This window comes from Hyperolius riggenbachi, chromosome 1 (genome assembly GCF_040937935.1).
Source record: "Hyperolius riggenbachi isolate aHypRig1 chromosome 1, aHypRig1.pri, whole genome shotgun sequence".
NCBI lineage: Eukaryota > Metazoa > Chordata > Amphibia > Anura > Hyperoliidae > Hyperolius > Hyperolius riggenbachi.
In genome coordinates, this window is record NC_090646.1 from 386040006 (window position 1) to 386056107 (window position 16102).

The window sequence follows — 16102 nt, forward strand, 5'->3', positions numbered from 1 at the left end:
AAAAAGATAAGAAAATCGAGCGCAGAATCAAGCGGAAAAACCGATCGGGTGGAAAATCGAGTGGAAAAATGTATCGTGTGTACCCAGCATAACAGCTCCTCTAATTCCATATATTTCAAAAACTGCAGTGTGAGGATATTAGAAGTAGTCAAAGAGTTGTATTGCTGCAAGAGTTTTGTACCATCACACCATTTGTGGAGCAGAATAGCCAGATAGCAAGAAGGGTTAAAAGAGACCGTAAAGCCCTCTGAATTAAAAGCAATGCTGAGTATAAGTTGCCTTCTTAAAACCAAAGGTCCAAGACCACATCCTTTAGAGTTATATCAATCCATGCCTTGCGCTGATTAGGACAATATAGTCTGAAACAGGCTGTATGCATATTGGGTTGATGTAGCTTTGTACAATGTATAAGGTATAGACTCACTATACATTAGCAGTTCTGTATGTGAGCATATCTTCAGTGGGTATAAAAAGATGATTTGCATATTTGGGAATTATGCATCATTGGGAATCCACAGCTGCTCACTTAAAGTTGAGTTATCGCAAATACTTAGTTTTAAAGAGGCAAAATATACTCACATCACTTATGTAGTGATCCTTATGTAGTGATTCAGCAAACAGCTAGGCTCCCCTCTAGAGCTCTGCAGAAGATTCTAGCATATGTGACCTCACCCTAAAACTTTAATCCACTAGAGGGCACAGGGAAAGTGAGCAGGTCTTTCCTTTCATTACAATTCAGTACCTATATCCCTTAACGGCTGAGAAATTAAAATCTGTGTATTTCCAATGAGGCCTTGCAGCAACTGTAGACCAAAATAGATAGAAGACAAAAGATACCCATGCACACACTGATTTTCCCGTTCCTTGCAGATTCAATTCAACGACTGGGAGAATATTGCCCCAAAATATCTGATTGATCAATTTTTTTTTATAGATTTTGACCAAAACTCAATTGAAAGTATTAATCCAACAAGATTAAAAATTTTGGTTGATTGGAGCGGAGCAGCTGATCAATAGGCCATAGAGCCTGTTTCAGCAAAGGCGTTGTGTCCATTTCCTAATCGGACGCTGTACTGCTGATGTATCTGCATTGGATCTACTTTAACTGTGCTATGCATGGCCATGGGGATCTGCATAAGTTATGTAAAAAAAAAAAGAAAACATTTGCATGTGTGGAAACAGAGAAGAATTTCACAACTGGAAATGGGACCATAGTTACATAGTTATTTTGGTTGAAAAAAGACATACGTCCATCGAGTTCAACCAGTACAAAGTACATCTCCAGCCCGTCCCCCACATACCCCTGTTGATCCAGAGGAAGGCGAAAAAAAACCCACAAGGCATGGTCCAATTAGCCCCAAAAGGGAAAAATTCCTTCCTGACTCCAGATGGCAATCAGATAAAATCCCTAGATCAACATCATTAGGCATAACCTAGTAATTGTAGCCATGGATGTCTTTCAACGCAAGGAAAGCATCTAAGCCCCCTTTAAATGCAGGTATAGAGTTTGCCATAACGACTTCCTGTGGCAATGCATTCCACATCTTAATCACTCTTACTGTAAGGAACCCTTTCCTAAATAAATGGCTAAAACTTTTTTGCTCCATGCGCAGATCATGTCCTCTAGTCCTTTGAGAAGGCCTAGGGACAAAAAGCTCATCCGCCAAGCTATTATATTGCCCTCTGATGTATTTATACATGTTAATTAGATCTCCTCTAAGGCGTCTTTTCTCTAGACTAAATAAACCCATTTTATCGAACCTTACTTGGTAAGCGAGACCTTCCATCCCACGTATCAATTTTGTAGCTCGTCTCTGCACCTGCTCTAAAACTGCAATATCTTTTTTGTAATGTGATGCCCAGAACTGAATTCCATATTCCAGATGTGGCCTTACTAGAGAGTTAAACAGGGGCAATATTATGCTAGCATCTTGAGTTTTTATTTCCCTTTTAAATGCATCCCAAAATTTTGTTCGCTTTAGCTGCAGCGGCTTGGCATTGAGTACGATTATTTAACTTGTTGTCAATGAGTACTCCTAAGTCCTTCTCCAAGTTTGATGTCCCCAACTGTATCCCATTTATTTTGTATGGTGCTACACCATTGGTACTACCAAAATGCATGACTTTACATTTGTCAACATTGAACTTCATCTGCCATGTATGTGCCCATATAGCCATCCTATCCAGATCCTGTTGCAATATGACACTATCTTCCTGAGAGTTGATGATGCACAATTTTGTATCATCTGCAAAAATAGCAACATTGCTCACTACTGCATCTACTAGGTCATTAATAAATAATTTGAAGAGCACTGGACCCAGTACAGACCCCTGTGGGACCCCACTGCTAACAGTCTCCCATTTTGAGTAAGATCCATTGACCACAACTCTTTGTTTTCTGTCCATTAGCCAGTTCCCTATCCAGGCACACAAACTCTTCCCCAGTCCTTGCATCCTCAACTTTTGCACCAGACTTCTGTGGGGAACAGTGTCGAAGGCCTTTGCAAAGTCCAAGTATATCACATCTACAGCATTCCCAATATCCATATTAGCATTCACTACCTCATAAAAGCTGAGCATGTTAGTTAGTTGCTGAGAAATAAGATTATTTTCTACTATGAAGTCATGTATAGTATCTCTTAGTAACCCCTCAAATAGTTTGCATACAACTGATGGTAAGCTTACAGGTCTATAATTTCCTGGATCAGATTTTTTGCCCTTCTTAAATAATGGGAAAACGTGGGCTGTACACCAATCCACTGGGACTCTGCCAGTTGCAAGAGAGTCACAAAAGATAAGATAAAGGGGCTTAGCTATAACTGAACTTAATTCTCTTAGGACCCGAGGATGCATGCCATCCGGGCCAGGTGCCTTGTCTATTTTTAATTTATTTAGTCTTGCCTTTACTTCTTCCTGCGTTAAGTATTTAATATTACAGTTAGAAGATTGAGACTCTTCTGCCTCTGTAATTTGCAACAGTGCTGTTTCCTTTGTGAAGACAGAAGCAAAGAAAGCATTTAATAACTCTGCCTTACCTTGGTCATCCATCATTGAGTTCCCACCCTCATCCTTTAGGATTCCTATACAGTCAACCTTTCTTTTTTTAGAGTTGATGTACTTGTAAAACTTTTTTCGGTTAGAATTGATATCCCTAGCGATTTGATTTTCAGCTTCGATCTTTGCCAGTCTAATTTCTTTTTTACAATTTTTATTGCACTCCTTATAATTGCTTAGTGCAGCCTCGGTCCCCTCCTGTTTCAGGACCTTATAGGCATTCCTTTTTCTCTTCATTTTATCCCTAACCTTTCTATTCATCCATAGAGGCCTTTTTTTATTCCTAGACATTTTGTTTCCATATGGGATATACATACTACAATATTGATTGAGAATAAGTTTAAAAGCTTGCCATTTCCCTTCAGTGTCCTCCCCTTGTAGTACATTATCCCAGTTCACCAAACTTAGTGCCTGCCTAATTTGATTGAACTTTGCTTTTCTAAAATTCATAGTTTTAGTGGTCCCGCTGCCCCGTGGCCTATCAGTCACCAGATCAAACGTTATCATGTTGTGATCACTATTTCCCAAATGTTCTTGAACCTGCCATGTTGTTGCACTTCATTGAACAGTGAAGTGCTTCAGTTTGATCAATTTTCAATGGATTCCCTGCTGGAATGTATTGAAAATGTATACATTGTGGCAAAATGATCTCTGATAATAAAAAAAAATATGCATACTTTGATGGTGTATAATGTCTCCCAAATGGTTGTGCAGAACAGCCAAGATCATCCTGGGAATGCACAGCTCGTGGAACATTTGGTATCGCGCATGGATGCTCCTGGCGATGGCTGCTACACACCACTGTGCACAGTGGACAGAGCATGCACCCTTGAGCTACCACGCGAGCAAAGAATGGTGGCAATAGCAGCAGCACAAAGGGGAGGTCAGGCATGATCAGGGGCCATGCGGTGTCTGAAGATCTTTTACATTATGTATGTATACATATTTTAACATTTTTCTCAACTCAGCTTTAGGTTAAGCCTTGTACACACACCAAAGGAAACTTCATTGAGAACTGAACGTTGGAAAAGCACATTGTGGGGTCATTTACCTTTTCCACCAATAGGTGCTTGCTCATGCACTACCCCTTCATTACTCTTAACCTTTGTTTGATATGCACGCTCTAATATAGTAAAGCAGTATGTTTGTACATCACTCATTGCGCATGGTGTTGCCTTGACGATCTGTGCAAGATTATTAAGGGTGACTGAGTGTGTGTAAATACCATAAGGTCCCTTTCACAGTGGGACGTTGCGTTTGATGCGACGTTAAGGTCGCAAAACATGCCTCTAATGCAATGTATTGAAAGACTAACTTAGACGTTATAGTACATTCTTTAGCCCTGCGTTTGGTGCGCCGTTTTCGTCACACCGTGATGGAAAGAAACCGGCTAATGCGTTACATAAAAAAAAACAAAAAAAAAAAAAACATTACTGAGCATATGCAACACACAACGCAGCAGATTTATTGCTAATCGCACAGCATGCAGTACTTTCTAAATATTGCTACACGTTACACACAACGCAACGTGTGCACTGTGAATGTTGCACAGACTTACTATTGCTGTGCGTTAGTCCACGTTGAAACATTTTCTAACAGAGGCCTAAAACTACATAAATCTTTGGAGGTCAATTCAGGTGGCAATTTGGGACAATGGCTGTACAGACACGGTTTTGCTCTTGGCTGGACAAAATGTACTGTTCTACGGAGAGGGGTGGACACATGAGCAGCACCACACTATGCAAATTATTTTTAAACACCTCCAGGGAGACTTGTAGGTACTTTAGATGTTTCAACCAAAATATAATTAACCAGAGCGTCTACATGTGCTTATATTCTTTATTTAGGTGTCTGCAAAATGTAATTGGTACAAACTTGGTTCACACTACTTAAAATACATCTAAAAACAAACTCGACCTCTTGAGCTTACATACTCTTCACCCACTGTCCCTATGATGGTGTTTTGCCAGATTGATCACCCAGCCAAAGCCTATGCAAATCAATCGGTTACCAATTCATATTAGGACAGTCGTGGGCCCTCCACCGGGCGCACACCATGAGGCCTCTTCATTCACACACTATAACTGACAGTGCACTGTCACAGCCAAGCCTATAGTTGTTTACATCTATTCAATTCCGATTTTTCCCTTTACCACTCTCATTTATGCTGTTTTCTATTCATGGGGATATAGCCTTTAAAGTGCCTCCAGTTGTAATAGCATTTGTATGATCTGTTCATATGTACTGGTTAGTAAAGATGTCTGTTCAACAATTTGCTTGGATCCCTCAGACTTCCATCCGTACGCGGATTTCCGTGCTGTGTATACAGTGTGTGTTGAAAACTACGCTTATTGAGTCTGACTACCTGGAGGTACGACCGCCACTACTTCCATTTTGATCTGTTTTTTATGTATTTTATCCTTAGTTGGTGCCCACATTACTGTGATCAGTGATACCTATTGATATCCACCCTAGGTGGAAGGTGCAATCTTTTTTTTTATACTACAGAGAGTGACTTTTTAACCATTCCGGGACTGGCCGCCTAACCCCCCTTAAGGACCAGGCATTTTGCGGTGGGGGGGGGGGGGTGCGCGCGTTTGGGGGAGTCAGGCGGCTGGATCTCCTCTGTGGCTGGCTGGGCAGTGCCCCCCATGGTGGCAGGTATCCTCCCTTTTGCCAACAGCCATCACTCACCTTCCAGGCTTCAGTGATGAGCCGCAGTAGCCCCCTCTTCTCCAGCCGGCATCTCTGCTCCTAATGCCGCTCAGTTCCAGGTCGCGGCTTAAAGACGTCATCAAGCTGGGACCTGGAACTGAGCGGCATTAGGAGCGGAGGTGCCGGCCAGAGAAGAGGGGGGCGCAGATCGTCGCTGGAACGGCAGGGAGGCAAGTGGATCCTCTTCTCCCCCCACTGCCGCCACCACTGTCAAAGTGATCACTACGATCCGCCGGCGATCGTAGTGATCATGTGATCAGCAGGCATACGCGATGTCTGCTGATCACTGAGGGGAGATGTCAGCTGTCATAATTTCCCCCTCTGGGTGCACACGATCGTGTCGGGAGCGGAAACGGCAGGCCGGCCTAGATTCTACCCCACATCGGTCTAGAACAGCTACAAGTGCAGCGTAGAATCTAATGCAGGTGGTCCGGAAAAGGTTAACTGGTGGGGTAAAGTCTAAGCTTTCCATTTGCCTACATAGTGGGTGCCAAGGAAGTAAGTCACCTTTGTGAGTATTATTCTTTTTAAGCTATGAACAACACCTTTCAGTAACGGTACATACTGCACTATATTGGGCTCTCGGCTTCTCCTCCCTCCCTTATGATAGGCATATGATGCCACAGCTAAGACTGTGAACCCCTCTGAAGATCAGCTGGCAAGAAGACTATATACTTAAGCTATGTATGCACGCTGGATTAAACTTGGTTGTGGTGGCTGATAAAGACCGCTTCAGGCAAGAATCTAGCATGTGTATACTTAAATATCCAGCATGCCACCCAGTCTGACGTCCAAATGACCACCGAGTGCATTATTCTTCCAGTCACCCTGCCGGCGCTTGAAGCCTCTCCATTTTGTGCATCATCCTACCTCTCCCCTCCATAGCAACAGATGTGTTGCTGTTGGCCCTGACTTCCACCCAAGGGATCGAGTCCTGATCTCAGTGGGTGACAGTAATCTGACGTGTATAGATAGCTTTAGTAAAGCACTGTGAAATATGCCAGTGCTATAGAAATACAAAATAATAAAAACACTACAAGAATAATAACTTCAAGGAGAAGCAAGTATAAGTATTTCTTTGAATGGTTTTAATGTGCTTTAAATATGTGAGTGTGTTGCCTGTGTGTGATGATTATATTGGTGTATGTGAGTGTGTTTGTGTGTATGCATTTATAATTATGTGTGTATGCATTAATGATCCCTCTTGTGTGTCTTGAAAATTGTTACACATTTATATTAATATTGTCACTGTGATTACCAGTTCTGTATTTTGTACCAATTACGTATATTTTGTACCAACTCTGTATTTCATGTAATAGTGTTTACTATTGTCTGTATTATTAAACAGCTGAACTGTTTTCCCAATTTCTAATTGAGAATCCCTTCCAATTCAACCATGGCAGCTATCTACCTATTTAAGCGCTGGAGTGAGGTCACTTGGTCAATTTGTGCCATTTAATTCCTAAGTGCCATTTATTACAAAGTGCTTTACAACTTACCAAGAATCCACCCAGGAATTCAAACAGGATTCAACAGCCACAGGACTCTGCTGGAAACTACTACTCTGCATCCAGAACTGCCTCCAATGCTATTTCTAAAAGTGCCACTGCTGGATATATGTTGCACTGCCAAGTAGAATCTGCTTCTTTATTTACACAGCTTTGCTTGCACTACCTGCATACCCATATAAACTGCTTAGTAGCTGGAAACTTCCTGGTTATAAATTACACATTTACCATGTTTACTGCACTTTTTCTTATGTTCTGCCTGTCTGCTAACATCTACAAGTTGCATTGCTATTTGCATCCTCCCAATGTACCACACTCCATATTCATTTCACCTGCTCTGCTTTCCTCACTTTGCTTAGCTTTTCATGAACTTTTAGCTCTCCTGAAATCTCTCTCTTCCCCCAGCAGCTCAAAAACCTCAAACATTTAAATCCCATTCACATTTGCTTACTCTCTCCCTCCTGCTCTTACTTGCAGCTGGTTATATATCATCACCTAATCCCGGGCCACATCCTGCTGCCAGACAAGCATCCCCTGCTGACCTGCTTCACACACTTCACAGCCCTCTGTCCACAAATAAAGTAAACATCCATCCTCGCCCCAACCTTATTTCCATTCATCCCACCCACAAACACATGCTCCCCCACGCTGCGGTCTCTGGAATGCCAGATCCGTCCGTAATAAAGTTACAGCAGTCCACGACCTCTTCCTCTCCAAATCCCTCACCATCCTTGCTCTCACTGAGACATGGCTCACCCCCTCTGACTCTGCCGCATAGGCTGCCCTCTCCTACGGGGGGCTTCACCTCAGTCACACCCCCAGACCAGTCAACAGGCCAGGGGGAGGGGTGGGTTTGCTCCTCTCCCCATCCTGCACCTTCCGTGTCCTCACCCCACCTACCTCCCTACAATTCACATCATTCGAGGTCCACACTATCCGCCTCTACAATCCCCTCCCAGCCACTGTTGCGGTCTTATACCGCCCTCCGTCGAGCTCCACACCACAATTTCTCGATAACCTTGCCTCCTGGCTCCCACACGTCCCCTCCTCTGACCTCCCCACCATCATCTTCGGTGACTTCAATATTCCGATCGATGAACCTAACAACTCTGGTGCGACCTGGCTACTCACCATAGCCAACTCACTTGCCCTAGTACAACACACCAACACCCCTACCCACACTGCATGTCACACTCTCAACCTTATATCCACTAAATCCACCACCATTACAGACCTTGATATCGCACCCATCCCACCATCAGACCATCACCTTCTCACCTTCAACCTCCTCACAGAAGGCACTTCCAAACTACCTGCCCGCCCACCCACCTGGTCGATGGCAGCGAGACCTACGCAAGCTCAACCCTAGTGTCCTTGCTGACCCCCTCCATGCCCTCTCCTCCACTCTCCCCACACTAACCTATCCTAATCTTGCTGCAGCTCAGTATCGCAAAACTCATCAGCCCTAGAGAAAGCTGCTCCCCCAATATTCCGCAGCAACCGCCCCCCTAACCCCCAGCCCTGGTGCACTACCCTTACTCGCAACCTCCAGAGGGTAACACGCGCCAACGGAAATGGAGGAAAACGCAACTTAACCAGGATTTCCTACAGTACAAGACTAACCTGCTGCAGTTCCACACTGCCCTTGCTGATGCGAAGCAAGGATACTTTACCAAGCTCATCCAAGCACAAGCTTCAAACCCCCGGCGTCTTTTTGCCACTTTCAACTCCCTGCTTAAACCCACTCCCCCACCCTCCGTTTCCTCCCTCTCTGCCCAAGATTTAGCCACTTACTTCACCAACAAAATTGTCTCTATCCACCCTATCCCCCCCTCACCTCCTTCACTCCTACTACCACTGAGGAAGTCAACCAGCTACTGCAGACTTCCTATACCACTACCTCCCCCTTGACCCCATCCCTTCTGATTTACTCCAGCCTCACTTCAGGGATTTGGCCCCAGTCCACACTACCCTGTTTAACTTCTCCCTATCCACAGGCACCTTCCCCTCAGACTTCAAGCAGGCCACTGTACTACCCCTGCTCAAGAAACCCTCCCTCGACCCCTCACTACCCTCCATCTACCGCCCTATCTCTCCCCTCCCCATTGCCTCAAAACTCCTCGAGTGTCTGGTTCACAAACGCCTGACCCAGTACCTCAATGATCAACTCACTGCTAGACCCACTGCAATCTGGATTTCGGCCTGCCCACTCAACCGAAACAGCTCTCACCAAAGTGGTCCATGACCTTGCCTTAGCCAAAGCTGAAGGTAAATACTCCATTCTCCTCCTCCTTGACCTTTCAGCAGCTTTTGACACAGTAGATCATCCCCTAATCCTCCAGTCCCTCCAGTCTATGGGCATTCACGACCTCACCATAACCTAGCTTTCATCCTACCTCTCCAACCGCTCCTTCACAGCCTACTTCAATGAGTCCTCATGCACCCCCAACCACCTCTTGGTGGGAGTCCCCCAAGGCTCGGTCCTTGGCCCCCTACTGTTCTCCCTATACACATCATCCATTGGCAAGGTTATCTCCTCCATGGGTTTTAACTATCATCCATGGGTTTTAACTATCATCTGTATGCTGATGACAGCCATATCTACCTCCACACCACTGACACATCCCCCACTACCATGGACAAGGTCCTGCCTATCTGCCATCTCCTCCTGGATGTCTGCTAGGTTCCTGAAACTAAATCTAGACAACGACGGAATTTATGATCTTCCCACCCCGGCCATCACAGAACCTCCCAGATGTGCATGTCAGTTAACCACACTACCATTCGCCCTACCTCTCAAGCCCGCTGTCTGGGTGTCACCCTAGACTCCGCACTCTCCTTCACTCCCCACATCCAAAACCTCACAAAGTCCTACAACTTCCACCTTCGTAACATCTGCAAGATCCGCCCTTTCCTGACCTCTGTCACCACCAAACTCCTCATCCATGCCCTCATAATTTCCCGCCTTGACTACTGCAATGCCCTTCTGTCGGGTCTCCCTATGACCCGAATAGCCCCGCTGCAGTCCATCATGAACGCAGCAGCCAGAATTATCCACTTCTCCCATCGCTCCACCACGGCGGCTCCCCTCCGTGAATCCCTCCCCTGGCTTCCTATTCAGTTCAGAATCAGATTCAAGATACTGTGTCTGACCTACAAATCTGTCCACAAAACCTGTCCAACCTACATTTCCAATCTTACTCAGAGGTACACACCTAGCTGCTCTCTCCGCTCCTCGAATGAACTTCGCTTGACCACCTCCCGCATCACCCAGTCCCATGCACGCCTCCATGGCTTCTCAAGAGCTGCTCCAACACTATGGAACTCCACCTCCACCTATAAGGGCAGCCCCCTCCAACATCTTCAAGAAGGCCCTCAAAACTCACCTTTTCACTCTAGACTACCATCCCTCATAGTCGCTCTAAACCCGCAGCTGAACTCTGGTCCCTACCTTTCGTGTCCCTACCTCTCCCTCTAGATTGTACGCCTTTGGGCAGGGTCCTCCTCCTCTTGTGTACTACCTGATCATGCACCTCCATTACTGTGCACCCATGCTATACATTTGAGTGAACTCAACTTGCCTAATGCTCCCATCCAGTGACTGACTAAGCATTACCTTGTACTCATACTCTGCTGCGTGATCTGTTTTTTCTTGTATTCCTGTATTGTAACCCCTAAATATTCTCTGTAACCTAAACTAATGTCCAGCGCTGCGTAATATGTTGGCACTTAATAAATACAATATATAAATAATAAATAAATAAATCCCATGTTTGTTTCTTACTTTGTACAGCGCCATGGAATATGATGGCGCTTTATAAATCAATAAGAATGTGTATACGCATTTATGATTATGTATTAATGATTGTGTGTGTCTGTATAAATGAGAGGGTGTGTCTCATATCTGGAATTAATACAATTTTGGAGCATAGATGCAGTTAACCTGTAATTAGAGGAATTTCACAAATTACCTTATTTTTGAAGTAGACTTCTATGGGCAAAATGAAACCAGCATAACCCGATTCTTCTACTTTATATGGTGGATCTTTGCACACTGAAACACACATACAAAATACACTTAGTTACAAATTATATTAGACATGAATACAGTATAAAGAGTTAAATTACAAATTGTATACATAGCTGAAGTAAATAGCAAAGCATAGGTACACGAGACTTGAGACACTGATCCATGTGAACATCTCAGTCATTGCTTTTAAAGCATTCTTCATTCAGCCTTTGCTGACACAGAACAACCAGCCCACACTGAGAAGGTCAAACACGGATCAGTCTATAGATGGTTGTCTTGTATCAGCAAAGGCCATCTGATGCCTTAAAAACACTGCAGTAGAAACATTCACGGACCTCCCTGCCATGTAACTGACTTTTTCTTACTATATTTGGAGAGGCTTATTTGAGGATGTTCTCAAAGAAACAGCTTCTGCTACTTCCATTATAAATGGTACATAATAAATAAATTAAAAGAAATTTGTTTATTTCCAGCTCAGTACCCAATACCAGTGGCGTAGCAATGGGGGTTGCAGAGGTCTCGACCACACCGGGCCCTTGAGCCAGGCGGGCCCTCCCTCAACCGCAGTATTGGTTCTGTGCTGGTAATAATCTCTTCTATAGATGCTGTGAATAGTAGTAATCATTACCAAGCTGTTTCCCATATCCTTCTAGCACCTCTGACACTGTAAAGGACAAATAAAATGTATCGAATCAGTTCCACCCCACACTATACTTAGATATATACAAAACATGCAAACAGGGTTTTTTCAAAGGAAAAGCATCAATCTTTTAATTCTTCATAAACATCAGTTTCCTTGATTGCGGTCACATGAACAAGATATCCAATCACAGAACCAAACAATGACTGACACGTGTTTCACGGCCAAAGGCCGCTTCCTCAGAGGCAAACAAGTGCATTCTGTCTGTTAAAAATACACAATACATACAAAAATTATCAATACACTTGTAAAACACGCACTTGGGCCGTTAGCTCCTTAGCTACACAACTCCCCAATACATTTACAAAAGCTACTAAGAACTATTCAACCTGTTCAGAGGGAATGTTCAGTGCGATGTCCTGACAACATGTATATGAACACAGAGGCTAGGACAAGCAAGTAGTATCCTTGGAGGGGCTTAAGCTTAGACCACTTCCAAACATATATAATAAATTAATATTGCTGCCTGCTAAAAAAGGTATGGACAGCACTTTAAAGGACAACTGAAATGAGAAGAATATGGAGGCTGCCAAATTAATTTCCTTTTAAATTAAGTCTGAAGCATAAAGAGCAAAAAAACAAACAAACAAACAAACAAAAAAAACTTACCTAAGCAGATGGAAGGCTCTAGGTCCTATAGAGCTTTCCTGTTCTCCTCCCGGTCCCCTTGTTCCACCGTAGGCTTCTCGGTTTGAATCTGCTGCCGTGGGAGACTTCAGCAGTCTTCGGAAGAACTCGGGCTCCCGAACACCGGTGACTATGTACAGCGCACGTGCGAGAGGGTGCTCTTGCATGCGCAGTAGGGAAAAGTTAGGCTTTGGGAGCCTGCCTGGTACCGAAAACTGCAGAAGAGAGCAGTTTACGACCAGTCATAGACTGCTAATGGGGGAGCCTGGCGACCGGGAAGAGAATAGGAAGGCTTTATAGGACCCAGAGACTTCCCTCTCCTTATGAGAGTATCTGCTTTTTATTTTCACTTCAGACTAATTGCCTGGTTGTCCTGCTGATCTTTTGGCTGCAGTTGTGCCTGCATCACACACCTGAAACAAGCATGCAGCTAATCTTGTCAGATCTGACAATAATGTCAAACACCTGATCTGCTACATGCTTGTTCAGGGTCTATGGCAAAAAGTATTAGAAGCAGAGGAACAGCAGGCCAGCCGGGCAACTGGTATTGCTTAAAAGGAAATAAATGTGGCAGCCTCCATTATCCCTCTCACTTCAGTTGTCCTTTAATCACCAATGCTGCTATTATGCTTCCTATCACATTTCAGCCGCCCAAAAACATTCATACATGCCTATATGACAACTCAGAAGTCACAGAACTCTTTAGAAAGGCTTGTTTACAAACTTGGAGAACGGAAAACAGATATTACAGATAAACAGATCATTTGAAAAATACTAGCAGTGGATGCACCTCCGGCTTATCTCTGCAGATAACATCAGAACATTTTCCTCTTCAAGCAAGTCCTGAGCATCCAGATGATAAAACCATCATCTGGTCATATTTTCCAGTAACAAACCACAATGTAATCTTATTCACAGTTCAGAAGTTCAGATTTAACCATGATATTTATTTAATAAAAGGGACATTACAAGAAACTATTATGCATATTTAAAGCTCAAATAAACTACTTGTTATAAAGAGAGAAAAACATATTTCCACTTTACAGGTCGCATAATTATTTCCAAAACAAAGCCTTCCTCGTAGATTACTACTTCCAACATACATTTTCCTGTTGCCCACTCTGTAAAGGTTATGGTTTTCTCAGTAAGGGCACTTGCATGTTCATGCTAAAACAAGCGTTGTCATACTCCACAAAACAAATATGGTTAGTGACTTTACAACATCTCAACAATCTACCCGGATTAACCATGTGTACATACAGGGCTTTAACACTTTGATTGCCATTGACAAGCCAGTACAATGTCACTGACAGCCATTGCCAAGATTTATTTAGGCAAGGCTGTCTAATAGTTTCATCAAATTTATAGTTGCTACTGCAAGCATGTTTTTAACACCGTATATTACCAGCAGATAAGCCGACCTCCCACTTCTAGCCCAAAAATGTGTAAAACAAAAAAACAAGCAAAAAAAAAAGTTGGCTTCACTTTAGTGATATCCGACAATTATGGCTTCTGTCCTTTGTTTAGGGATGATCTAGGTAAAGACTAATAGTACACATGCTAGACTGAACTTGATCGGTGCAACCATTTGGGGCTGTCTTGGCTTAGAATATAGCATGTGCACAGGTGTCCCCCAACATTGCTTAAAGAGAACCCGAGGTGGGTTTGAAGAATATTATCTGCATACAGAGGCTGGATCTGCCTATACAGCCCAGCCTCTGTTGCTATCCCAAACCCTCCTAAGGTCCCCCTGCACTCTGCAATCCCTCATAAATCACAGCCACGCTGCTGACAAACAGCTTGTCAGAGCTGGCTGTGTTTATCTCTATACTGTCAGTCTGCTGCTCTCCCCGCCTCCTGCAGAACTCCAGTCCCCGCCTGCATCCCTTCCCTCCCTGCTGATTGGAGGGAATGGACGGGGGCAGGGACCGGAGCTATGCAGGAGGTGGGGGAGCAGCTGAGACTGACACTGCAGATGTAAACAGAGCCTCACAGCATGGCTGTGATTTATGAGGGATTGCAGAGGGCAGGGGGACCTTAGGGGGGTTTGGGATAGCAACAGAGGCTGGGCTGTATAGGCAGATCCAGCCTCTGTATGCAGATAACATTCTTTAAACACACCTCGGGTTCTCTTTAAAGATCACTCATGCCAGACTTTTAAAGATGAACTGTCGCAAAAATCTACATTTCTCCCAGAGTAAAATGAGCCATAAATTACTTTTCTCCTATGTTGCTGTCACTTACAGCAAGTAGTAGAAATCTGTCATTACCGACAGGTTTTGGGCTAGTCCATCTTTCCATAGGGGGGTTCTCAGGGTTTTCTTTATTTTTAAAAGCACTTAGTGAATGGCAGTTGCTTCGTCCAACTGGCAAAATAGTGTGTAGTGAGCAGGGAGGCTGGCCAGCATCTTTGTATAAATCTTTTTCATGTCTTTATAAAGAATAAAGGCTATGCTGAGAATCCCCTATGGAGAGATGGACTAGCTCAAAACCTGTCGGTAATGTCAAATTTCTACTACCTACTGCAAGTGGCAGCAACTTAGGAGAAAAGTAATTTATGGCTAATTTTACTTTAGGAGATTTGTACTTCTTATTAGTATGGGTTTTAAATTTTAAGATTATTGTGACACTTCTTTAAGCAAAAACAATGCCAAAGCAAATTGTGCTCCTTCTTACCCCAATGGACAGAAGATGCTTCCCTGTAACCCCTGCTTCTTCTTCCCTATAAGTAGCAACTGTACTCGTCATCCAGCTGTAGTCAAAGGATGTGTCTGTATAGGCTTATGGCCAGAACTGGTGATCTAAGCATAGAATCCTGATCCCTACAGGTAACAGGAAATAGTGCGGGTGTACACACCTTAATTCACCAGCCTGCTTATCATCCCTTTTAATTAGATGTATATAAAATCCTTCAAACGTCTTTTTCTAGCAAACAAACAAATCTGCAACATATATTTAGTATTTTCTAAACAGACTCAAATTGCTAAATAAAACATTTGATCGTTACATTTTAGGCATTTATGTTTTTTTGTACTACAAAACTGTGTACTTTGGAAAACTAAACAATTATGAATCATTGCCTAATTTGAATTACGCACCCTGAACTAAAATTTAAAGAACAACTGAATCAAGGTATATGGAGGCTGTCATATTTATTTCCGTTTAAGAAATACCAGTTGCCTGGCTATCCTGATGATTCATTGCCTCTAAAAAAAAATTTTAGTCATAGACCCTGGACAAGCATGCAGCAGATCAGATGTTTCTGACATTATTGTCAGACCTGACAATATTAGCTGCATGCTAGTTTCTGGTGTGATTCAGACACTACTACAGCCAAATAGATCAGCAGGACAGCCAGACAACTGGTATTGTTTAAAAGGAAATAAATATGGCAGCCTCTGTATTCTTCTCACTTCAGGAAAAATACCTGGACGTCCACAGAACACAACAGTGGTGGACAATGGCAGA

General features: G+C 43.5%; 1 protein-coding gene across 8 annotated transcripts in view; it reads right to left on the minus strand.

Annotated features, from left to right (window-relative positions):
* The window catches only part of MLLT3 (MLLT3 super elongation complex subunit), a 371915-nt gene that overhangs the window by 156240 nt on the left and 199573 nt on the right, over positions 1-16102 (minus strand). For all 8 annotated transcript variants that reach the window (XM_068234412.1, XM_068234413.1, XM_068234411.1 and 5 more), the window contains one exon: positions 11249-11331. In XM_068234412.1, coding sequence (XP_068090513.1) covers positions 11249-11331 — 83 coding nt within the window. The remainder of the gene's footprint in view (positions 1-11248; positions 11332-16102) is intronic.